A 25,386-nucleotide genomic window follows, 5' to 3' on the forward strand; every position below is an offset into this window, starting at 1 on the left:
CAGGATCATGACCGGACCCTAAGGCAGACGATTAACGACTGAGCCACTCAGGCGCCCCAAAAATGAATAAATAAAACCTTAAAAAAAAAAAAAAACCATCTTAAGAAACCTTCAGGGTGTGGGGCGCCTGGGTGGCTCAGTGGGTTAAGCGTTGTATTCGGCTCAGGTCACGATCCCAGGATCCTGGGATCGAGCCCTGCATCGGGCTCCCTGCTCAGCAGGAAGCCTGCTTCTCCCTCTCCCACTCCCCCTGCTTGTGTTCCCTCTCTCGCTGTGTCTCTGTCAAATAAATAAATAAAAATCTAAAAAAAATAAACCTTCAGGGTGGATCACTAAGCCACCTGACAAGGGAAGAAAGAGCAGTGGGGGCCTACTTAACACAGGGATGGAGGTGAGGAACAGTCCAACCGTGGCGCCTGAGGGAATAGGTCAGGGAAACCTCTTCTGCACAGAGCAGGGCTCTCCAGGAGCCTGAGACAGGAATCACCTTTCCCTCCTACACAAATTCATTCATTTGCTCATCCACCCATCCACCACCTACCCGCCCATCCATCCACCCATCTACCATACATCCATCCACCCACCCACCCATCCACCATCCTTCCATCCACCCACCCACCCATCCACCATCCATCCATTCACCCATCCAACCATCCACCATCCATCCATCCACCCATCCACCATCCATCCATTCACCCACCATCCATCCATCCACTCACCCATCCACCATCCATTCACCCACCATCCATCCATCCACCCATCCACCATCCATCCATCCACCATCCATCCACCCACCCACCCATCCACCATCCACCCACCCACCATCCACCCACCCACCCATCCACCATCCATCCATTCACCCACCCACCCATCCACCATCCATCCATTCACCCACCCACCCATTCACCATCCATCCATTCACCCACCCACCCATCCACCATCTGTCCATCCATCCACCCATCCACCATCCATCCACCATATCCATCCATCCATCCACCATCCATCCACCCATCCACCCACCCACCAAGTTCACTGAGCACTGTGGCGGGTCAGAGCCCACGGTCCCTGTCCCTGCCCAGAAGCCTTCCTGAGCCAGCAGGGCCCCAGGAGACGCAGGAAGCACCAACCAGGCACTCACAGGATGTAGGTGATGACTCCGATGCTCCTGGACAGAGCACACAAGAAGAGAGGAACAGTCAGCTCAGCAGTGGGGGTGGCACCCCAATTCCCAGAACCTCTACCTGGCCCAGACGGGGAAGCCAGAAGCCCATGGCCTGCTCTGCTCTCCTTCCAGGGTCTGCACGGCCTCCACTAAGGGCGGTCCTCCCTCAGCTCTGGGTGTCTCAGGACGGGGCACCCAAGCTCATCTGGCCACACCCACCCCTCAAGGCTCAAACTGGGCAGGGGAGGGGTTGGGGCAGATGTGGGACTCTGTGCCTGCCTTGCTCCAAGCGGGGCTGACAAACTCTTCCTACAAAGGGTGAGACAGCGAATGTTTCAGGCTTTCTGGGTCACGGTTTCTGTCCCTTACTTGTCTGTTTTGTGTGTAACAACACCTTAACAAGAAAACCATTCTGAGCTCACGGACCTGCTCTGGCTGACGGGCCATCGTTTGCCGACCCCCCGTTCCAAGGCAGTGGTCTGTCTTGCCCACACCCAACAGCACCACAACCAGGCGGATGGCCTACATCCCAGCCTGAGGCTGTGGCCTGGCAGCTCCCAGGCTGAGGGACTCCCTGAGGAACAAAGGGGCTACATGCCAGGCGTGTGTGTGCTCAGCTCAGCGGCAGGCAGCCCTGGCCCCACCACTCCCTGCCACTCACCACATGTCCGCCTCCAGACCCAGGGGTTCATAGTTGACGATCTCCGGAGCTGCGGGGACAGGGAGACGCAAGGGGTGGGGTCGGACGCTGGTACGTCTGAGGAAGCACGGGGATACGGCCACAGGGAGCAGCACGGCCCACCTGGGGGGGGGGCGCGGGGGGCAGGGTGGCCTGACCTCCACGTGCCGACACCAGGACTTGGGAGAGGAGATCAGGGGGGTGGGCCAGATGCCCAGGGGCCAGGCCCGAGGCGCCCCCACAAGCCAGGGATCCTCCAATGGCCCCACAAACCCCGGCCCCAAGGCACTATGCAGAGCCATACCCACGAATTCAGGGGTGCCAAAGATATTCTTGAACTCATTCCCTGCTTCAATCTTGTGGGCGATACCAAAGTCGATGAGCTTGATCCGTGGGTTGGGCACGTTCTTGTCCAGCAGCATGATGTTTTCTGGCTGGGGGTATAGCAGATCTGTTGCTCTGCTGGCCCAGCGTCCCCAAGACAGCCCCGATCTCCCCTGGGAACCCCCCACAGGTCACCAGCCTGCACTCTGTGCTGTAAGAGCTGGACCCCCTCCCCGGACCCGCCACCCTGCTGGAGCCCACCTTGAGGTCAAAGTGGGCGATGCGCTTGGAGTGCAGGTAGTGGACGCCATCCAGGATCTGCTTGAGGAACTGAGTGGCCTCGTCCTCCGTCAGCGACTCCTTTTCCGCCAGGAAGTCGAAGAGCTCCCCACCCGAGACCAGCTCCAGGATGAGCACCACGTCCGTCTTGTTCTCGAAGATGTCGTGTAGCGTGATTATGTTGGGGTGCCGGATCTCCCGCAGGATGTTCACCTCCCGCTCGATCTCCTCCCGGCTGACGCCTCGCCGGCTGGACGACAGACGGCGCTTCTTGATGAACTTGGCCGCATACTCCTTCCCGGTGCCCTTCTGTCGGCATTTCCGCACAATGGCAAACTGGCCGCTGAGGGGACAGAGGAGTGAGCAGGGGCCCGGCGAGGGACTGGGGAGGGGACGGGGCTTCTGCGACAGCACCTCCCAGCCCCGCCAGGTGGCAGGTGAGCTGCTAGGTGGGTCCAAAGTGGCCATGGCAGGTCTGCCAGGCAGAGAGCAGGGAAGTGGCTCAGTGTTTACAAAAGGAAACAGTCCATCCCAGGGCCGGTGGGATCCTAGGCAGCCAGGAGAAAGCAGCCGACAAGAGGTGTTTCCTCGGGCACAGCGGGCAGGACGCCCTGAGAGCTGTCCACCCTGCTCGCCACCCGTGTTAGAGGAGGGGGCTGAGGGGCGGGGCGGCCAAGAGGGGTCTTTACTTTTTTTTTTTAACATTTTATTTATTTATTTGACACAGAGAGAGAGATAGCGAGAGCAGAAACTCAAGCAGGAGGAGTGGGAGAGGGAGAAGCAGGAAGCTGATGTGGGACTCGATCCCAGAACCCTGGGATCATGACCTGAGCCGAAGGCAGACGCTTAACGACTGAGCCACCCAGGCGCCCCAGAGGGGATCTTTTATGTGATGTGATTCTACACTGATCTGACTTTCCATAGTCTATTCTGTCATTTTTAAAAACCTAAGAAAAAACTTAAAAAGCCACTAACTTCTTATTCAACTGGTCAAGTAAGAGGAACACACACATTTTCGAACTGACAGAGAGGACGGGGGCCAGAGCCTGCACCCACGGAAACGGGAGCTTAGACACAGTTTCCACGCACCTCTGCAGTTCCTTCCAATGTCTGCCCAAGAGAAATGACAACAGAAATCCACAGAGAGGGTTCTACGCAAATCCTCAGTCAGCACGATTCCCAGCAGCCTCAAGGGGGAAACAACCAAATGGCCATTGACAGATGAATACATGTCCACCACGCACGGGTGGTGGTAAAATCATGTCAATCGGCCGCGAACAGGAGCCAGGCGCCCACATGCGTGGGCCCGGGGACGGACCCCGAGCCCACGAAGCCCAGGGAGGGAACCAGACACAGAAGGCCACACAGGGTTTGAGTCCACGTGGGTGACATGTCCAGAACAGGCTCATCCACGGACAGGAAGGGGGCTCGTGGGGGCCGGGGGCTGGGGTGGGGTGGGGAGGTGACAGGTAATGGGGACAGCTAATGGGGACAGGATTGCTTTTGGGTAATGGAATGTTCTAGAATTATTTAGGGTAACAGCTGCAAAACCCTGTAAATACACTAAAAGATCACTAACTTGCACACTGTAAATGGGTGAACTGTACAGTACGTGGATTATATCTCAAGAGAGCAGTTATTAAAAGAGACAGAAATCCTATTTACTGTACCCCAGGGAGCTGTCCAATGTCCAAATTATTTTGCTATCCAAGAACTTAGTTATATTAACTTACTTTAACTCAAGAGCTGGCTGAAAAAAGCCAGACAATAAATATTTTTAGCCTTATGGGCCATGTGGTTTCTGTCATAATTCTTGTGTGTTTTTACAACCTTTTAAAAAAATAAAAAAACATTCCAGGTTCAGAGGCAGGCAGGATCACACTAGGCTGGGGCCGGATGTGCCCACAGGCCGTACTTTGCTGACTCCACATAAACGGGGACCAAGTGCAAGACAAAGCACACGCTCCTGAAAGAAAACGTCAAGGCACCACCAGGGATCAAAAGCAAAGAGACAGGGCGGTGAGGGGGAGGGCTCCGAGGAAGGAAGGGCAGAGATGGGGACAGGCAGGTAGGCTCGCCAAAGCTGGCAACAGCAGAGGCAGGCCAGGCCAGGCAGAACGACCCTAGAAACAGAGACACACAGACGAGTGAGGGACCCAACGGGGTTTGTGCAGTAAGTGGACCAACCCATGGTGCCAGCACAGATGTGTTCTACCCACGCTCAATTGGAAGATGGGGGACATTCAAGGTGGGCAGCCTACTAACACAGTGGGCTGAATGATGGCCCCACCAAAGACACCCACGGGTGAAACCCAGAACCTGTCAACAGATCACCGCTCCTGGTAAAAGGGACCTTGCAGGTGGGAGCAAGTCAAGGCCCCTGAGGTGGGGGTGACCCTGGGTTCCCGGGGGCCGGCATCCTCACGAGGTCCTCAGGAGAGGGAGGCAGAGGTGAAAGTCCCAGAGATGGGCAGACCCCGCGCTGCTGGCGGTGAGGATGGAGAGGGGGCCGCGGGCCAGGAAAAGGCAGGAGTTGGGTCTCCCTGGGGCCCTGGGGGGAACCAGCCCTACAGGTCTGTTTTAGACTCCAGACTCCCAGACCTTTCACATAATTGCACGTCCTTCTAGGCCACTGAATTGTGGTGATCAGTGACGGCGGTGACAGGAGACTCAAACACTCATCCAAAAGCCAAGCGCACAGGTCAGCCAAGAAAGGCAGTGCTCCTTGTCAAGCCTCACCCCCCTACCTCCTGAACCTGCCACAACGGTCCTCGGGGGACACTATTCTCCTGCCCCCTCCACGTCTCCACTAACTCTCCCGTCACCCGAAATGCTTCCCCTCTCTTCTGCCTGCACCAGCCAAGCAAGTCCCACGACAAATCCCCAATGGGAATGACATCAAATTCTGAACGTTCACCCCATGCCGGCGGCACTGGGCTAAGTGCTGGATGTGGGGTCTCGTTTTCAGATAGAAAGATTGTTTTCCCCTGCTTCTTTCTAATGTGAACTAACAAATGAAGACGAGTAAGACAGGGCTCATGGGAACAGGCAAAAAAATGCTATTACAGGCTAAACTGGGTACCTCAAAAATCCTTGTTGAAGTCCTAACCCCCAGCACCTCAGAGCGGGACTATCCGGAGACAGGGCCTTAAAGACGTGATTCAGTTAAAATGAGTTTACACAGGGTGCCTGGGTGGCTCAGTCGGTTAAGCGTCAGGGTCCTGGGATCGAGTCTGGCTGGCATCGGGCTCCTTGCTCAGCGGGGAGTCTGCTTCTCCCTCTGCCCCTCCCCGCTGCTTGTGTGTGCTCTCTCAAATAAATAAAATCTTTAAATTAATAAAATAAAATAAAATGAGCTCACAGGAGTGGGATGAATCCAATCTGACCAGTGTCCTTTTAATAGGAGAGAAGGACACATAGACACAGACAGACAGCCCTGTGAGGCCATGGGGAGAAGATGATCATCTGCACGCCAAGGAGAGGCACCTCAGGAGGAACCAGCCCTGCGGACACCTTGATCTTGGACTTCCCGCCTCTAGGCCCGGGAGAGTATGAATCTCTGCTGCTCACGGCGCCCCGTCCACAGTACTTTGCTGTGGCAGCCCAAGCCCACACAAGTGCACGCACCACTCTATGAAGTGGAAGCCAGAGCGGAAGTCCACGTTGTCAACCCACAGAGTGATTTATTTCCCAAGACTATCAGTGTGAAGGTGAACTAGGAAGAAAGAATCCCCCGACCCCTCCCAAGCACACACACAAAGACACTTGCTTCCAGTTCATGCAGCCCCATCCCCCCTGGGACAAGAAAACATGGCCCTGCTTTATTCGTGGTCCTCATCACGAGGATGCCGGGCTGCTAATTCCCCTGCCTCTGAAACTGAGAGCTTCTGCGGCAGGCATCTGCCAAGGTGCAGAGCGAGCATGGGAGAGGATGCTGTCCGGGCACAAGGATGCACGCTCTTCCCAATGCATAGGGCTCCGCCTCACTGGGACATCTACTGGGCCTCTTCCAGGGGGGCAGGCAGAAGCCTAATGCCCACCTCTGGTTCCAGCACACCTGGGCTTTGCAGCCAGCAGGGCTTGGTCTCAGGGCTGGAATCCCACATGGCCACTTCCAGTCTGCGTGGCCTGGGGCAAGCTGCTTCCCTCCTCTCGGCCTCCGCTTCTTTATAAAACAGGGAGGGCAGGTACACCTGCCTTGTAGGTCTTTTCGTAGGTGAACCAAAGTAACAGAAGACAGACTAGAACTTGGGATGTCCAAAAGACATCTTTAACTCATATAAACTGTGGCACGGCGTGCGCAGCATCCTGTGCCTCTAACCCTTCACCTCACGGATCTCCGAGCACATTTGGGATCATCGGCTAGAGCCGTGCCGCCCAAGACGACAGCCACTGGCCACGCGGTGGCCCGCACGCCAGTCTGAACTGAGATGTGCTGGGAGTGTGTATCACACACCAGATTTCAAAGGCTTCATATTCAAAAAAGGTGGTAAAATCTTTCGGTGGTAAAATCTTTCACCTCTAATTTTTGTCGCGCTTACAAGTAAAATGATAATAGTTCAATCTATTGGGTTAAATAAAATGAATTAATTATTAAAACTGACCCAGCTACTACAAACCTTCAGTACGCTTCTGGGTGGCGAACATTCTACAGGCCGCGTAACGCTCCAGAGGCAGTGGAGCTGGACCACTGAAGAAACTTCCCGTAAAATCCTTACAGCGACTACCCCTGTTCTTAGGTCACTGGGTCTGCACATACGTATTCCTGTGGAATTAATTCCTAACAGCGGAATCGGTGGGTGAAGGGGCATATACATGGGACATTTGGCTGACTTTGGCCAAGCTGCCCTCAGCGGGAGGACCTAACACATTTCCAACAATAAAGGATGAGATGGGGGGGTGGGGGGGCCTATGTTCTCTACCACTCTATTAAGGAAATTCCTAAAGTAGGGACTTCAGAATCCCAAATGAGCCTGAAACACTTTCTCAGCCAAGCCGTGAGACCCGACTCAGTTATTTACATTCCCTTTTGGTGACATCATGGGGCTGGTCAGCAGCGAACTCACCAAATAAGGTCTGAGGCTGGGGGGGGGGGGGTGGGGACGGATGGTGCCTGGCTAGTCTGAGGCACGGTGTTCTCAGGGGACACTCCCAGGCCCCTCCAGACAGGAAATCAGCTGCCTGGCTGGAATGGGAAACCTCCGCTCTTTCCCACAAGAATGCTAAACAATTGGCAAGGACATGGGCCCAGACAGGAGGCCTCTCCTGCAAACGTGCACGAAAACCAATCATCTCCCTCAAGAGAGGATTAAATAGAGGGACAGACCTTTACCAACAAACACTGCCACCACCTACTGCTCTCACGCCACACGGCAGGAACGCTGGTAGGTGCTCCAATTCTATTTCTCCCCAACAGAGAAGGTCAGAACAAGAATGTGCAGACAGGGCCACCTGACTCCAAAGCCTAAATTCCTTCGGCCAGCACATGCCACTGACTCATTCCTCCTCCAAGAGGAGGATGAAGGACAGGAGGGGGGGTACTATCCGGAAACCCCACAGTGCCCCTCTCCCATGACCCGAGGCCCGGCAGCTGGCCCTGCTCACCTGCCCAGCTCCTCCCCCATCTCATAGTAGTCTTCTACGTCTTCCTGCCTGAACGTTGACATGGTGGGCAGTCTGCCTTCTGGTGCCTTCCCCTTGCTCAAGGCTGGAGACAGGACCTCAGGGAGTCCCCTAGCTGTGACCCTGGAGGAGAAAGGGGAAATAGGGAAGAAGTGAGACGCCAACTATTACTCTTAGCTACATGGAGCAATCTCCCCCACCCTGTGCCCCCAAACGAAGTTCCACACTCCTCATAAAAGGCACATGCATGTGGCGGGCCAGGTACTTTCCCATTACCTCACTTGGACACCACACCACCCAAAAGGTCGCTGGAAGCCCCACTGCGCAGGCTTGGCCCCGACACTGCCCCCAGGCCCACACCTCTGGCTCCCCACACACTGCCCCAGCCCTTCTCTGCCTCTCCCTCCTAGGCTTCTCCCAACCTGCTCATCCAAAGCACCCCCCCACATTCCTGCAAATTCCCCCCACACTGCACACCCCCAAACCCCGGGGCTCCCTTACGCCTGTCCAACCTGCTAAGTCGTTCCAGTGCCAACACCCCCCACCTCCCTGCCCATCTGCGACCTTAACCCCTCCTGTCCTCACCCATTCCCCCAACAAACCCCTGACCTCCACAGATCTCTTAAGACCTTCCTCAGCGGTGTGCTGAATTCCTCGGGAATTGAACAATGGCTTCCAAACTGCGGCCAGCCCCCTACCCACGGTCGCCTGCCCCTGACCTCCGCCGTCCCGACAGCACTAACCGCTTCCCCGCTCCTCGAAGGCACCCCTGCAGAGGCCCGCACCCCGTCTCCCCCACCCGCAAAGGGCCACATCTCAGAGTCTCCTCCATTGTCTTTCCCCCAACCTTCGGACAAGCTCCAGGGTACACCGCCATGGCCCCGTCCACAGGCCCCTCCAAGCCCTAACGTCCGGGTTCGAGCGTCTCCAAGGCGGCCACGCCCCTCGCAAGCCCCGACCCAGCCCCTTCTCCTGCCGGCTCATCCCAGGAGGTCTCCGAACGTCCCCCCCCTCGCCCCCGGAACACCGCCTCGGCCTCCCGCGCCCTCCGCGGGCCACGAGTCGCACCCGCTCCGCACCGTCCGCGGCCCCGCGCCCCGGCCGGCCCTCTGCCGCGCTGGCCACCGCCGCCCTCTCCAACCCCGCCGCCTCGGCCGCCGGGACGCGCCGACCTGCGTCGACGTCGTCGCGTCAGCCAGTGCCCGCCCCCGGGAGGGGGGTCCCGCCGCCCATTGGTCTACGCGCCCGCCCCTTGTGACGCCCCGCCCCCCAGCCGCCTTCCAGGCCCAGCGGGCTGGAGTCCGGTCCTCCGGATGATGTATCGCCACTGGCCGGCAGGCTCGCCTTCAGGCAGCGGATTGGCTGGAACGGGCGTCAGTCACACTTAGGAAGTCGAAAGGCCGACTTCCGGCCCCTGGGCCACCCCGCCCGCTCTCCTCTGACCCCGGTCCTGAAGCTGAGGGGTGCGACGCCGAACTGCTGCATCCCTCCTCCTGCCTTCCTTGAGCACGAGACAAGCGCATGCGAGGCCCAGCTCCCGCATGGCCGCTCCTGGGGTGGACCCCGGGACCGCTTTAGTCCCTGAGTTGCAGTTTCCCCCTCTCTAAAATGTTACCCACGTTTCCAAATGCATAAACAAAAATGCACATGAGATCAGTCAGGTGTTGCCATTCATGCTTGATTTTTCTGACGTGTGTTGTCTCAAGATACACGATAAAACAGCTTGTTAGTAGGTACCAATCAACCACCATAGGAGGTAAAACATGTTAACATTTCTCCGGTTCTGCAGATGGGGAAGCTGAGACCCAGATAGGTTAAGTAACCCACCCGAAGTCACACAGCCGGGAAATGGCATAGCTGAGAATCATTCCCAGAAAGCCCTGAACCACTGCAGATGTCATCTGACGAAAGACCCCACGTCTTGACTTTCGCCGCCTACCCTGCCCTCATGCCATTCTCTCCTCGCTCACTCCACTCCAAGCTCATCTGCCTTCCTTCTGACTTCAAACATTGCACTCCCACCCAGGGATTTGCACAAGCTGTCCCATCAGCCTGGATTCTTGCTTCAAGCACCTTCTCCCGGACCCATTGCATCAGTAATTATATCTTACATTAGATGCAATCATTACATCTTACGTTAGTATGGCACACTTGTCAGAACTAACGAACCAACAGTAATACATTCTCATAACCAAGTCCATACTTCATTCAGACTTGTTTTCCCCAACGTCCTTTCCCTGTCTCAACAATCCCCTCCAGAATCCCACATATTTAGCCCTTAGGGTCCTCTTGGTTGTTTCTCAGACTTTCCTTTTTTCCTATTTTGATGACTTTGACAGTTCCGAGGAGGACTGGTCAGGTATTTTGTAGAATGTCCCTCAATTGGATGTCTTTTTTTTTTTTTCCATAGACTGGGGTGATGGGTTTTAGGGAGGAAGACCAAATGCCCTTCTCATGACACCGTATCACAGGTCCAGACTATCGACATGACATTGCTGTTCACATTGGCCTTGGTCACCTGGTTCCATGTCAGGTTTCTCCAGAATACTTTTTTCTCCTCCCCTTTCCATACTGCATTTTTTGGAAGAAAGTCGCTTGTGTGTAGCCCACACTTAGTGAGTTGGAACATCATTTTCCTTGAAAAAACAAAACAAAAACAAACCTGACAAACTATAGTAAATTAGACTTGGGTATATGGCATTTTCTCAAAAACGAACAAATCGAATCTGTCACTTCAAGGGAAACAATTGACAGGATTTGTTGCCAATGGTACATTTAAGCTTTTACTTTTTTTATAAAGATTTTTTTTTTTTTAAAGATTTTATTTATTTGACAGAGAGATAGAGAGCACAAGCAGGGGGAGCAGCAGGCGGAGAGGGAGAAGCAGGCTCCCCGCTGAACAGAGAGCCCGATGCGGGGCTCGATCCCAGGACCCTGGGATCACGACCTGAGCCGAAGGCAGACGCTTAACGACTGAGCCACCCAGGCGCCCCTAAGATTTTTTATTTTTTTTTAAAGATTTTATTTATTTATCAGAGAGAGACACAGCGGGAGAGGGAGGAGCAGGCTTCCCGCTGAGCAGGGAGCCCGACGTGGGGCTCGATCCCAGGACCCTGGGATCATGACCTGAGCCGAAGGCAGAGGCTTAACGACTGAGCCATCCAGGTGCCCCAAATTTTAGCTTTTAAGCAAAAAAAAAAATATTTCAAAACTTGCTTGAGTTTCCAACACTTCCCTGATGAAACTGTTAACTTTTCAATATTTTTTTAATAAGACGTGTCAACAATCTGAAAGAGCAGCAAACTTCAGGTATACCGGTATTTCCAAGGGACCAATGCATGTTACAAAAGCGTGCACGGGAAAAGGACGCCTTCAAAGTGCATGAGGGGCCAATGGAGTTTAACAGTAATGAAAAGCTCGTTAATATGGTCTCAAATACCACACTGTAATTATTCTTTAAGAAATTCCCACTTGTGTTGGGGTGCCTGGGTGGCTCAGCCTGTTAAGCGTCTGCCTTCGGCTCAGGTCATGATCCCAGGGTCCTGGGATCGAGCCCGTTGGGCTCCTGGCTCCGCAGAGAGCCTGCATATCCCTCTTTCTCTGCCTGCCACTCTGCCTATCTATACTCTGTCAAATATCTTTAAAAAAAAAATTACCACTTGAGTTTTGGTGTTCCATCAAAGAACAGCCACAATTCCGAGAACAGTTCTTAAAGGGCTTCTCTTTTTCATGCACAGGAATGAAGCTGGATTCTCTCCATAGAATCCAACCAAAACCACGTTATCACCGTACATTTAACACAGCAGGTATGAGAATCCGGCTGTCCCCGAATAAGCCGGAGATTTCGGGGATTTGAAAAAAGGTAGGCTACTACTCTTCCAATTTTTGTTTTGGAAGGTTCTTTTCTTCATAAAGATGTTAACACATAATGGGTTTGTTGTATTTAAATAAAATTATATTTTTACCTCTCAATTTTAATTTCTAAACATGGTAAGTATCAGTAGATAAAACCCATTTAAACAAAAAGGGTCTTTGGGGTCCTTGATAATGATTAGAATGTACAGGTGTCCTGAGACTAAAAAGGTTGTGAACGACTGGCCTAGAAAAACAAGGGTAGGGCGCCTGGGTGGCTCAGATGGTTAAGCGTCTGCCTTCGGCTCAGGTCATGATCCCAGGGTCCTGGGATCGAGTCCCGCATCGGGCTCCCTACTCCTTGGGAGCCTGCTTCTCCCTCTGCCTCTCTCTCTCTCTCTGTCTCTCATGAATAAATAAATAAAATCTTTAAAAAAAAAAAAAAACAGACAAGGGTAACACAAAAAAATCAGTAAAAGGAAACACACATAAGGAGCAACATACACAGGCACATACTTGTAACATATCGATGCTTGGGATAAGCACAACAAGACGTGATGAAGTTGTCAGGACAGCCCCTACCAAAGGAATCCTTTTGAATTTTACAACTGAAAATGCACACGGACATAGAGGTGCTGTGTTAGCAAGCCAAATACCTGAAGTGAGAAGAATTTAGAATTGAAAACGTAAAGCACAGTTCCATCTTATCAATTTACAGTCCCTATCTTTTGACAAAATTACTGGATATTAAAAATGCACAACTATGGGGCGCCTGGGTGGCTCAGTCGTTATGCGTCTGCCTTTGGCTCAGGTCATGATCCCAGGTCCTGGGATCGAGCCCCCGCATCGGGCTCCCAGCTCCGTGGGGAGCCTGCTTCTCCCTCTCCCACTCCCCCTGCTTGTGTTCCCTCTCTCGCTGTGTCTGTCAAATAAAATCTTTTAAAAAAGCCAAAAAATTAAAAAAAATAAAAATGCACAACCAAATGCAATGTGGTATCCTCGACTGGATCCTGAAGCCGTGACAACCAAGTAAACAGTCACTTAGCATACTTTTGTAACACCTTTGCAACTTGTCTGTAAACGTATTCAAAAGTAAGTGTTTATAAAAAGTACAAAAAGTACTTGACTGTGGGGACGCCTGGGTGGCTCAGTCGTTCAGCGTCTGCCTTCGGCTCAGGTCATGATCCCAGGGTCCTGGGATGGAGTCCCACATCGGGCTCCCTGCTCAGCGGGAAGTCTGCTACTCCCTCTCCCTCTGCTGCTCCCCCTGCTTGTGCCCGCTGACAAATAAAAATCTTTAAAAAAAAAAAAAATACTTGAGTGTGGGTGTCAATGTCGGGTTCCGAAAGAACATTTTCGAACCCGAATGACCCTTTGTTGGAAGATGCTGGGGGTCGGAGACTGCACGGGACAACTCTTAAATGGGTGGAGCTGTCCAGTGCTTTCATGACGTCCATCATCCCTGCCTGGCTTCTGCCTTCTAAATGGTAATGGGGCTCCCTAAGCCGGTGAACAACCCAAGTCCCCCCAACAAATTTCCAAAACGGCATCCACCACAGTGCAGCATCACTGTTGAAGCAATGCATTCTGGTGGTTGTTTATCCAAAGAAGGTGAAGAGTGACGAAGTAGAAAGACAAGGTCTGGAATTAAATGTTTATGGTTAAAATAAACATCTTGTCATGCCTGGGTGGCTCAGTCGGTTAAGCGTCTGCTTTCGGCTCAGGTCATGAACCCCCTGCCTGTGCTCTGGCAAAATCTTAAAAAACATCTATTAGGTATGTGTGTCACTTTTAACTCCCAGCTTTAACTTTTCTGAACAACCAATCTGGTTGGCTAAGACAATTTGCCTGGCAGGTGGCTTGCTTTTGTGGTTTTCCCTGACAGTGAAGTCATTCAGAGTTGTCCAAGCCAGCTACCGTCAACATGGCAGCCCCAGCACCATCAGACTCCAGAAGTGTAGTGAAATGCAAGGTTACAGATTAAACCCCTTGGTTGCACAGGACCCACCTCGAGCACCTCGAGCACTCAGCAGCCCCATGGGCCAGTGTGGCCACCTCTGCACAGTGCAGGCCCAAGAGGCACCATCACGTGGACTAGCCCCGTGTGCCAGATGGGCCTCCGTACCTGGGCCTGACATCCGAAGATACTTCACGGTCAAGTCGAACCTTCTGCACGGCTATCACCAGCGGTGGAGATACCGGCATGGGGGAGGCCCGCTGCAGCCTGACGGGACCAAGGAAGTCACATGGACACACACGGTCACCACCATAACAAATTTATTATTCCAATGGCACTAATACAGCTGGAGGTGCTCACGGTGACACCGCACAAAGTTTCCTGCCTTCTAGCTTCTGTCCAAAGAGAAAGGTCTACCCGCTCGTTCCTTCCCCCTCGGGGGAAAATCCACTACGGGCCATTTACCCAAATAAACCTCTTAATGCGTTATGTTTTTTTTTTTTGACATCTGAGTTTCTGAAATGGAAAAAAGTGTTGAGTGTCCCATCCCGCCTCCCCCACCCCCACCGGCCAATAAGTCCCTGCTACCAGGGCATTTCTGTTGCCTCTGAAATCTTGAAATAAATATCGAAAGAAACGGCATCAAGTGTTCACGTTGAGTGATGGCACTGAGTGGGCCCCAGAACCTGTCAGGTGGAGTGTCCCCGTGGACAGTCTCGAGGTGTTATGGAGAATGCGAGGGCTTGTTGCTGTGGTTGATCGTCAGCCGGGTACAGGGGCTGTGCTGAGTCCCACCAGGGTGGTGGGCTGCAGGGGAGGGCTGCCTACAATTTGTCCAGGAAGTTGTCCAGGGCCGGGATGCCTTCCTTCAGGCCTTTGCGCTTGCGTGTTTCGGCCACCACCTGGCTGGGGCGGCTGGTGTTGTCGAAGGGATCCCCGGGCAGGATCTGCCAGTGGTCAAAAACGCACTGGGGGAAGGCCTGGCCACCAGTGTTGGACCTCAGGTCAGCAGTGAAGCCTGTGGAGAGGGACAGGGCTCACTAGCAGGCTCAGGAGACTTGGTTCCCACTACCTCCATGGCCAAGCCTCAGAGGAGGTGGGGACAACGCAGGCACACACATCACAGAACCCGGGTCAACTCAATCAGGTCACACGTTAAACCTAACCCTGTACCTCACCCAAGCCTTGCTCAAAACCCACTAATTCGTAAGGGAGTCAGTGCTGGCCATTCCTGGGCCTCCCTCTGCTCACCCACAGCATGAACCTGAGCTACAGGCCAACTGCTCTACTGGCCTTGACCTTAACATTTCACCAAGTCACACATCCAAGGGTTTTCTTCCCCTGCAAATCCACCATTTCAGGGAGCTGCGTATCGAGCAGACCAACTCGTCCTCTAGCCCTGCTGCTCCGCGGTTCAAACGGGCGGGGCCCAGGCCAGCACTTTGCAGATTCCATCCACAGCTCTCATCGGCCTTGCTAGAGGCAAACCCGGATGTATCCTGGACCAGGTCTGCCTGTCAGACTACTGGCTCTGCCCTGGAACCAACGGCCAGAGACAGTGGGTGTCTGAGGGATGCACCGAGCTGGAACTTACCAAAGGACTCATTCACAGGCAGATAGGCCTTCACGACAAACATGGGGGTGCCGGCCACCTGGGACTCCTCAAACACATGACCCCGCTTCCTGTTCAGGACACCGTAGATGCCACCAACCACTTGTTCCGGACACTGTCAGGCAAGAATGGCTATTATAAGCAACTGTTGGGCAAAAAAGCACCAGTAAGAAAGAACAGGACCGGCCCTCCCTACCTGAATCTCCACAAGGTAGATGGGCTCCATAAGCCGGGGCTGGGCAGTCAGCACACTAGCGTAGAGGCAGCGCCGGGCAGTGGGGATGATCTGGCCCCCGCCGCGGTGGATGGCGTCCGCGTGCAGGGTCACGTCGTGGACATCGAAGCGCACACCACGCATGTTCTCTTCGCACAGAGCCCCCTGCAGAAGGAGCCAGAGACCACCATCAATGTCCTGCGACTACTGCAGCCCCTCCTTCCAAGACAAATCACATAGCTCTACACCAACACCTCCTGGTCTCCACCTAGACTGACCCGCTGCGTCCTGCCCAGCGCAACCTCCCTAGGACTCCCTTCCCAGAAGGCAAGACCACAGCCCCACTGCGCCCACAGGGAACCAAGTACAAGTGACCCCAAGATCCCCCAATAGGTTGTGAGCCTCCCTGGCCTGTTTGAGAACCAACAGCTAGCTGATCCATCATCAGCTGGACCCCGAGTGGTCCCCTCACCTCTTTGGTGGCCCACTGGAAGCCAGCTACCACGCTATCCTTGATCTCATTGAGGTACTGCACACCCTTGGTGATGTCAGTGAGGACGTTGGGGCCAGTGCCGTCGGGCCCGAAGCACCAGATCTTGCGGGCCTCAGCCACATCCCACTCATACTTCTCGGCCAGATAGCGGGCCCGCTGCTTGAGCTCCTGGCGGGCGGACACCTCACCCTTGTCAATGTCCTCAGCCAAGCCGTCAGGGAAGGGCCGAGCCTTCATGTACAGCCGGTTGTGCTTGTTGGGGGACTTGGACAGGCAGAGCACATTCGACTCCTCACTGACAGTCTCACGATAGGAGACTACGGGATCAGATTTCTGCAAGGGAAGCGTGAAGGTCAGGCCAGGCAGTGACCTCCCAAGGAAACATTTACAGGGTCTTCCTGATCAGACTCATGGGCATAGCATCATACACAGATGCAAACCCAGCTCCTTGCAAAACCAGATGAAAACTAGGGCACCCAACAGCCAGACCTGAGGCTAGCTACAGAAACCTAAGTGATCTGCAATCTCCAGAAACTTCTATTAACATTTCTTAGCATCCGGAAAACAGCAAACCCTTCACACTGCAACCTCAAAAATTTTGAACACGTACGTAAACTGTTTCCTGACAACACATTTTATCCGTTTCCTAATAACAGACTTTGTATGACAAACACATAAAAAAGAACAAAAAACCCTTGACTATGCAGTCTCTACTCAGGCCTCCAGCCATCTGAGCCTGGAGCAGGCCTCACCTTGATGGGAATGCAGGCATGGTCCTCCTCCAGGTCCTTCAGACAGATCTCCAGGTGCAGCTCCCCAGCCCCTGCGATGATGTGCTCCCCGGACTCCTCAATGATGCACTGCAAGGGGCCAAGACTTAGCCCCTGGGCACTGACCCCAGGACATTCAGGGATCCCCAGAAATTCTAGGGAATGGGTGGAAAGCAGGCTCCCTCCAGGCTTCCCTCCAGTTGGAGAAGGTAGACTCCACAAAAATGGGGATTTTGGGTAACTCAGGGCTCACAATACAGTAAGTGCTCTCACGTGTTTTTTTTTTTTTTTTTTTGCTGGTTCTCAGCATTATCTCCCAAAACAATCTACACTAGACAGCCCATAAAAATCTAATGTTATGAAAAAGAACTGAATGATTTCGGGGCAAGAACTACCCCCTTATGGGACGCCTGGGTGGCTCAGTCTGTTAAGCATCTAACCTTCGGCTCAGATCATGATACCAGGGTCCTGGGATCGAGTCCCACATCGGGTTCCTTGCTCTGAGGAGCCTGCTTCTCCCTCTCCCTCTGCTGCTCCCCCTGCTTGTGCTCTGACGAATAAAAATCTTTAAAAAAAACAAAACAAAACCAAAAAAACCTACCCCCTTGCTGCACAGCTGCTCTGCCAGGAAAAGTGTGTGCTCAGCACACACCTGACTTTCCAGTATCTGAATATCCCTAACTCTGAGAAGCCCCTCCGTAGACCATAAACTAACCACTCCTGCAGGGAGTGTTCCCTCCTGTCAGGGCACCACCCACCTGCACCATAGGGTCCGACTTGGCCAGCCGTTTCAGACCCTCCACTAGCTTGGGAAGGTCAGCCGGATTCTTGGCCTCCACAGCGACCCGGACAACAGGGCTCACGCTGAACTTCATCACCCGCATGTTGTGGGCATGCTCAAAGGTAGTGATGGTGCCAGTCTTCACCAAAAACTGGTCCACGCCCACCAGACCCACAATGTTCCCACAAGGCACATCTTCAATGGGCTCCACATAACGGCCCATCATCAGGATTGTCCTGAGGGAGACAGAACAAGCATTAAAATACACCAAATCCCCAAATGGCCAAAAAAGGACTCCTTCCTTCTGGAGCCTGGGGCTGTCCTGCCTGCCTGAAATGGTGGTGTGAACCCACCCCTAGAGCTTTAGTCCCTGACTTCACCTTGCAACCCAAGTTCCCATGACAAGGAGTCCCAGCTCTTGCACACCAAAGCTGAAATCTACCTGCTCATTCCCACCTCCCCTTTGGGGCTCCACACCCCACTCAGGGCTTACTGGAGTGTCACAGGAACCTGAGGGCCCCAAGGAGCCGGGCTGTGTGTGTGGAGGGGCAGTCCTTCCCCCACCCGGAGACCACCACTACCATATGCCCTCTGAAGTCCACGCTGGCTCTCTGGGGACCTGGCAGATCTACCGCTGCCAGCACCTCGAGCTTAGGGATGTGTGTGTCCAAGTCCAAACCAGGGCTCAGACCACTGCTTTCGGGCATGCTCATCCAGACAAGTCCCTCCTTCACCTTAACGGTTCCTTCACCCTCTCCGGGCCACACCATATCCTGCCACCCTCACTGTGGGGGAGAGGTGGGGAGTGGGGTGGAATACGGACCAGCCCAGCACATACCCACGAACTGCTGAGCCTTACCTCTGGATGGGTTTCAGGTACAGGTCCTCCTTCTTCCCAGGGGTGTAGTTGGGCCCCATGATCCTGACCTTCAAGCCAGTGGACACCAGCCCAGAGAACACACGACCGAAGGCGTAAAACCGACCTTTGTCGGAGGTTGGCACCATTTTGGAAATGTACATCATGAGGGGGCCTTTGGGATCACAGCTTTTAATGCCTGAAAAGAGAAAAATCCCCAAAGGGGAACATGTGATTCCCTCGCAGCTCACCCTTACAGAACCGTGACCCAGGACTTAGCAATAAGCAGCGCCTTCCAACCACTGCCATAGACCGCTCTTGAGGCAAAGCCCAGCACTCTAGAGCCAGATCATAGATGAACCGTACGTACCCATCGCTGCCTCGTCGTCCGGGGGCCCCTCATACAAGAGCTCACAGCGGTATTTCTGGGCCGTCACGGGAGAAGGCAGATGGATGGTGATCATCTGCAGCAAAGCGTCCCCGGCTGGTAGCCAGCGGCGCATCACAGCCTACGGAAGGAAACGGAAAGCTCAGGCAAGACCCATGGCCCTCAGAATCCCCTGCTAAAGTGATAGTAAGACGCACTTAGATTCTGAGCTGCTCCCCCCAGAGAGGCCAACACCACAGGTCTTCTGAACGTCCACTGGTGGATGGGGCTGTGACTGGTGAAGCTTCGACTGAGAGCCACTGTCGCACCAGAGGGCAGGGCCAGCAAGTACCCCCCAACAGGGACCATCCACACTCACCTTTAGAAGTGGTTTGCCTTCTTTGTCTTTGTCTTCGCTGTCCAGCTTGATATCCAGCTTTTCAATCAGCTTTGCCGTCTCTTCTTTCTTGAAATTCATGATAGCATCAAACACCTAAAAAGTTACAAAAATAGCACAGTGGGTTTGGGAAGGTAATGGGAAGCCTGCGACTGCTTCCTTCCCAACAATCCTAAGCCATAAGCAAAGCAAGGGCAGTGCTACAAAATTCTCCTAACAGCAGGGCACTAAGGGCCTCGCCAGACTAAGTCTTGGAAAGACAGAATAGGTTGTTACAAGACATAAGTCTGTTCTGACACCTAGACCACAAACATGTTCTAATTCACAAACACTTAAAACTTGCTAGCAAAACCCCCACCTTTAGTCTCCTCTCCCCACCACCAAACCCCCAGCCAGAGAGGCACACTCCCCTCCCCCCAGGAATCTCAGTGGATAGCTTGTCAGAGTGGAGCCCTGAGGGCTGAACCTCCACCACTCTTACCTCACCCTCCCCCAGCACCTACCTTTCAACCCAGCTCTGCCCAACCACAGGAGATCGGTAACCGGTCCTCCGGGAGCCACCAGGCCCAAGGACAGACAGCCCTAGGGATGCACATCCACGATGCACTCATCAGCTCACCTTGAAAATAGGGTCCAAGATGAGCTGGCAGAACGTCCGTGGTAGCTTCTTGCCATCAGGGCTGGTGGCTGACTTGCTGAATTTGCCGTTGGCTGGATCAAAGTACCTGGCAGAGAAGTATTCACCAACTCAACTATGGTACGAGGATCAGGAGAGACCCAGATGGGCCAAGGAAACCAAGCTGGGCAGAAGGAGCCTACAGACGTTTGGTGGTCCCCAGCCCCGTCCCCACCACTGCCAGTTGATCCCCGTCCAGGCGTAGAAGTAGTGCGGAGAGCGCCTGCACCTCCCCTATGGTGCTCACCGGTCACCCCACAGCTTCTTCATCATGTCCTCCACTTTCTTGGCCCGCTCAGCAGGCCCCAGCTGGCCCTCGCCCTTGGCAGCAAATTTGGCCACATACATCTCTGCAAACTGCTTCAAGGTAAAGGCCCAACCGTGGAGTCCAGACCCAAAGCCGACAGTTCCAAGTACAGGGTCGATCTGCAAGAGCAAGAAAATGCTATGAACGGAAACAGTTGCATAGAAAGCACTCAGTCCCTGGGTACTGTGGGCCTCAGACGTCAGATTTCTTCAGTAGCCATCAGGTCAAAGTGAAGAAATTTTAGTCATCATTTTTAAGGCCCAACTCTTCTCCATTCCCTCTGGCAGCAGGGTACACACACGCTAACCCTTAGAGCACTGTCAGCAGGCAGAACCACCCACTAGCCTGCAGCTCCCCCAAAAGTGCTAAGTGAAACCAGCTTTAAAAATAGCCCAGCTCGGGGCGCCTAGGTAGCTCAGATGATTAAACGTCTGCCTTCGGCTCATGTAATGATCCCAGGGTCCTGGGATTGAGCCCCGCATCTGGCTCCCTGCTCCTCGGGAAGCCTGCTTCTCCCTCTCCCACGCCCCCTGCTTGTGTTCCCTCTCTCGCCATGTATCTGTCAAGTAAAATCTTTAATAAGTAAACATTCCCGGCAAATTCACCTTCAGAACTACCAAGAGTCTCCAAGAGACCCTAGACTCACAATAGTCCCCAGGGCCAGCACCCTAACACCAAGGAAGGTCACAGCCCTTCCAGTATGAGCAAGAATTGAGTCTCCCCGTAGGGAGACATGGAACAAAGTACTGGGAACACAGGGGCAAATAGCAAGCTGGCCAAGACCCTCAACTTCAGCAGGCAAATGACCTACCATGATGTTGCCCATGGGTCCACTCTCGCCCTCCCCATAAGTGGAGATGATGACATTGACATTCTCCACGATGCGCTGGAAGGTCTGGTAGAGCTCCTCAGGCTCCAGCTGCAGCTCCAGCAGAGCCCGGTCCATCTTGTTCATCATCAGCACAGGCTTGATCCGCTCAGCAATGGCCTGCCGCAGCACCGTCTCTGTCTGCACGCACACACCTGGGGACAGGCGTCTCCATCAGCGGGGACGGGGGGGGGGAGACAGCCCCAGGATCCTAACTACACGCACGGGTACCTACTGCTTACCAGATACACAGTCCACCACCACCAAGGCACCGTCGGTGACACGGAGGGCGGCAGTCACCTCCGAGGAGAAGTCCACGTGCCCGGGGGAATCAATGAGGTTGATTAGAAAGCCAGAGCCATCCTTGCTCTGCTTGATAAAGTTCAAGTCGTTCTCCGAGAGTTCGTAGAAGAGGGAGATGGCCCTGAGGAGATTGGAGCAAGCTGGGTGGATGGAAGCCACATCTCCACTGCCTTAGCGTAACCCCTGGAATAAACCTAGGTTCCTGCCTTTTAAACCCTCTCAGTGAGGTAGTATTTTCTCTCCTCGCTAATTACTACCTCCCTACAGACAGAATTCAGACTTCCCACACAAAAGCCATCCCACCCAAGAAGCTTTGCCCTCACCCAGGGAGGCCCACCTCCCTAGTAGTACCAGCTGCAAAAAGCAGCTCCTCATGGGGCGCCTGGGTGGCTCAGTCATTAAGCGTCTGCCTTAGGCTCAGGTCGAGATCCCGGGGTCCTGGGATCGAGCTCCACATCGGGCTCCCTGCTCCGTGGGAAGCCTGTTTCTCCCTCTCTCACTCCCCCTGCTTGTGGAAAGCCTGTTTCTCCCTCTCCCACTGTCCCTGCTTGTGTTCCCTCTCTCGCTGTGTCTGTCAAACAAATAAACCTCCTAAAAAGAAAAACTCCTCGGAGACCATCTGCCCAGCCCCTTCATTCTGGTTACTCCCAAGTTCAACACACCTGATTCCAAATATTGACCAGGTGACAGAATAAAACCTAAAAACCTCAGACTACCCCCAACTGAAATCTCAAAACAAACGACCAACTAAAAATAAGAGGCAGCTACAGTCACTGCTTCAGGTGCTCACTCTGTCAACACAGCCAAAAAAACTGTCACTGGGTGGGCCACATACGGGTCACGGTATTTGGCAGCGTCTCGATGCCAGTGGCATTACCCCCCGACTTCTCCAAAGTGCCAAGAACACTGTGGCCCCGAAACGGGGAGGCCGCTGGGTTAACCCCCTTCCTCTCCAAGGCTCCCCAGGTCCCAACACCAAGCATCACTGCCTCACCGGCTGGCTGCACCTTCCCCTCGTGAGACTGAACCTCATTCTTCCTCCCAGTTCAAAACCCCAGCCCCCAAGGTGCTCAAATCACCTCCCCAGCAGCCCCAGGAACGTGGTACTGCCTGCGGTCTGGCTTCCCCACGCATCCCAGACCTGGGTGAACACCTCCCCTCCAGCTCTCCCCAGGACACCAGCGCTTGCTCACGTTGACTTGATGGTGATGCAGCGCTCCTGCTCGTCCTTCCGGGTGTCGGTGAAGCGGGTCTCCCCAGCGCGGGCGGAGGCGATGATGCCAGCCTTGCACACCAGCGAGTCCGTCAGCGTGGACTTGCCGTGGTCCACGTGGGCGATGACGGACATGTTTCGGATGTTGGCCTTCTTGTCCATGATGGCCCGGATCTGGTCTACTGTGAAGTTCACCTGGACGGCAGGAGGCGGCGGCTCAGGGCAGCCCCGACGGCCTTGGGACTTCGATCAAGACTGCGAAGGCCCCAGCCAGGAGCGGACCGGCGCGGTGACAGCCCCAACCACCGTCTGAACTCCACCTGGTGGCTGACACCCCCTTAAAAACGCCACTTGCCCCCCTCCGGGAACCCCGCTTCTACTTGTCGCCGAGACCCAGATGGGGGCTGGGGACCAAGTGTCAGGAGTGACACCAGATTTCCGAGGGCATACGCGCGTCGGAGGCCTTGGCAGCCCAGTTACGACTGCGGGAGGGAAGAGGCTCCCCCCCAAAAACCCATCCCCGCCGCTGGATTCTCCCGGGCTTCCCGCGAGCGAGGGCCGTCTGTGCAATCCAAGGTCACCCCTCCACCTGGGGGTCAGACGGGGCCACCGGCGGGGGCGGGGAGCTCGCGCTGCCCCCACGGACGCCAGCCTCCATTTGCTGGCTCCGCTGTCAGCTGTTCGCAGTCGAGACGCGCAGGGACGGCAGCCGGCGGGGGGGGCGGAAGCCTTTCCCCGGCGAGCCCACCCCCGTCCTCCCACCCGCTGCCACCCACCGCAGCCGACAGAAAACCAAGCCCAGCTCGCGACCCGCGCGTTACATAAGGCCGCTCGGCTCGCCCCGCTCCCCACACGGCGCCCGCCATTACAGCGTCTGCCACATCATCATAACCCCCCCCCGCCCCGCCTCTGCCCCAGCTCCGGCCCGGGGTCCCGCGAGGCGCTGGCGCCCCCGGAAACGGGGCAGAGGCTCGGCGGACGGCGCGACGCGCAGACATGGCGGCGGCCGCTTCTCACCCCCGGGCCGCCGGTGCCGCCATGTCTCCTCCAGGTCCGGGCGGCCCCAGCGCTCCAGACCCGGGAGCGCCGGTCCGGCGGGGTTCCCGCCGCCCACCCAGGCCACCAGCCGGTCGGCGCTGCTCACCATGGTGGCGGATGGCGGTGGATTCTCCCAGACAGATCCGAGCGAGGCGAGTCGCGCCAAGGATGGCGGCGACGACGGCGGAAGAGAACGTTGACGTCAACACCCGACCTTTTATAGGCAGAAGCCGGTTGGGCGGGTCATCTGACCGCGCTGCGGGGGCGGGGCGAAAAGCAACGCCCCGCGCAGGCGCAAGGACGGGATCCTCCGGTTAACCCTTCAGGCGATGGTGGGACTGCGGGATTTCTCGGGGGCGGTGGTCGACCCAGAGCTGGGTGCAAGCTTCCGGAATGCAATGCTCAGGTGCCTTGGGCGAGAAGCGCCGTTTTAGCTGAGAGTATTAATCGTGGCCGCTATATCCGCTTGCACGATGACAAACACTTCTGTGAAAAGTACTTTACAGTGGGAAAAGGGTCTGTGGATTGTACCACAGCCAATTTTCTGGTTTTGCTATTATGTAAGATGAAACCACTGGGGGAAGGTGGAGCGAGGATCCTCGAGACCTCTCTGTACTATTTTTGCAACTATCTGCCTTATAATTATTTCAAGATAAAAACCTTTTTTGAAGGCAGGTATTAATCACTCATTTATCCCAGAAAGATAGATTGGTCATCTACTGTACCAGGAATTGCTTGCTATAGGTGTAGTTGCTATAACGATAAACAAAACACCTTACTATCTCCCCCACTCTACCTGTTCTTACACTAGGTACTTGGATTCTTCTGTGCATCAGTTTCTTCACCTGTAAAATGGGGTAATCATTACTGCCTCACTGAGGGACAGTAAGATTAACTAAATACATCCAAAGGAAAAAAAAAAATACATCCAAAGAGATTAGCTCTGCGCCTGACACAGCACTCAATACATGTCAGCTATTTTAATTACCTATCACTGCTATTAATACAACATTTATTTAAGGGACATGGTTTGCCATGTCTCAGGCACGGGGCTCAGCACTTTCCAGGTGCAATCTCATTTTCTATTTCATTTCCTCTCTAGCCGGAGGTTCACAAGTCTATTTTGCATTTGTGTCCTAATCTGACCCTAACAAACTATTGTATCTCAGATCTTTGGCTTGAGGGAACAAAATGGCATTCCATTCAGTATTTTTATTCTTTATAAAGAGCTAAGCTCAGGGGTGCCTGGGTGGCTCAGTCGTTGAGCGTCTGCCTTCGGCTCGGGTCATGATCCCAAGGTCCTGGGATCAAGCCCCACATCGGGCTCCCTACTCGGCGGGAAGCCTGCTTCTCCCTCTCCCACTCCCCCTGCTTGTGTTCCCTCTCTTGCTGTGTCTCTCTCTGTCAAATAAATAAATAAAATATTTAAAAAAAAAAAAAAGAGCTAAGCTCAATGCTTGGTACATAGTAGGCTCTTAGGGCGTCTTTCTTGTATCATCCATGAATGATATTCTTTTTTTTTTTTTAAAGATTTTTATTTATTTATTTGAGAGAGAGAATGAGACAGAGAGAGAGAGCATGAGAGGGGGGAGGATCACAGGGAGAAGCAGACTCCC

The 25,386-nt window shown here is 54.2% G+C and overlaps 2 protein-coding genes and 1 non-coding gene across 4 annotated transcripts in view; all 3 read right to left on the reverse strand.

The window, feature by feature from the left end:
* The window catches only part of DAPK3 (death associated protein kinase 3), a 14,301-nt gene extending 5,022 nt beyond the window's left edge, over nt 1–9,279 (reverse strand). Inside the window, exons 1-6 of one of the 2 annotated variants that reach the window (XM_031033926.2) lie at nt 9,146–9,279; nt 8,049–8,189; nt 2,427–2,787; nt 2,146–2,275; nt 1,824–1,872; nt 1,139–1,165 (exon numbers count right to left, since the gene is read on the reverse strand). In XM_031033926.2, coding sequence (XP_030889786.1) covers nt 1,139–1,165; nt 1,824–1,872; nt 2,146–2,275; nt 2,427–2,787; nt 8,049–8,110 — 629 coding nt within the window. In that variant the 5' untranslated portion in view covers nt 8,111–8,189; nt 9,146–9,279. Of the gene's footprint in view, nt 1–1,138; nt 1,166–1,823; nt 1,873–2,145; nt 2,276–2,426; nt 2,788–8,048; nt 8,190–9,134 lie in introns of both variants that reach the window. The other variant, XM_006738721.3, reaches the window with a different exon arrangement.
* A 4,899-nt stretch (nt 9,280–14,178) lies between these two features.
* On the reverse strand, nt 14,179–24,016 carry EEF2 (eukaryotic translation elongation factor 2). Its single transcript, XM_006738722.3, has 15 exons — nt 23,877–24,016; nt 22,713–22,927; nt 21,459–21,640; nt 21,160–21,371; nt 20,289–20,467; nt 19,985–20,090; nt 19,348–19,461; nt 18,972–19,110; nt 18,605–18,800; nt 17,723–17,981; nt 16,947–17,054; nt 16,174–16,527; nt 15,684–15,866; nt 15,470–15,602; nt 14,179–14,893 (listed from the first exon to the last, which is right to left on the reverse strand). The coding sequence occupies exons 1-15, from the start codon at nt 23,877–23,879 to the stop codon at nt 14,700–14,702; spliced, it is 2,577 nt and encodes an 858-aa protein (XP_006738785.1). The 5' UTR covers nt 23,880–24,016; the 3' UTR covers nt 14,179–14,699.
* On the reverse strand, nt 20,539–20,603 carry LOC115942784 (small nucleolar RNA SNORD37). Its single transcript, XR_004077360.1, has one exon. It is a non-coding gene; the product is annotated as a small nucleolar RNA SNORD37 (small nucleolar RNA).
* Nucleotides 24,017–25,386: the final 1,370 nt, after the last annotated feature.

The sequence above is a fragment of the Leptonychotes weddellii genome, chromosome 1 (assembly GCF_054177405.1).
Source record: "Leptonychotes weddellii isolate Sample4059 chromosome 1, ASM5417740v2, whole genome shotgun sequence".
NCBI lineage: Eukaryota > Metazoa > Chordata > Mammalia > Carnivora > Phocidae > Leptonychotes > Leptonychotes weddellii.

Coding starts and splice junctions, on each gene's coding strand:
- EEF2 (XM_006738722.3), bottom strand. Junction 19,111..19,347: donor AAGGCAAACCACTTCTAAAG/GTGAGTGTGGAT, acceptor TTCCTTCCGTAG/GCTGTGATGCGCCGCTGGCT. Junction 16,528..16,946: donor ATGCCTGCATTCCCATCAAG/GTGAGGCCTGCT, acceptor CTTCCCTTGCAG/AAATCTGATCCCGTAGTCTC.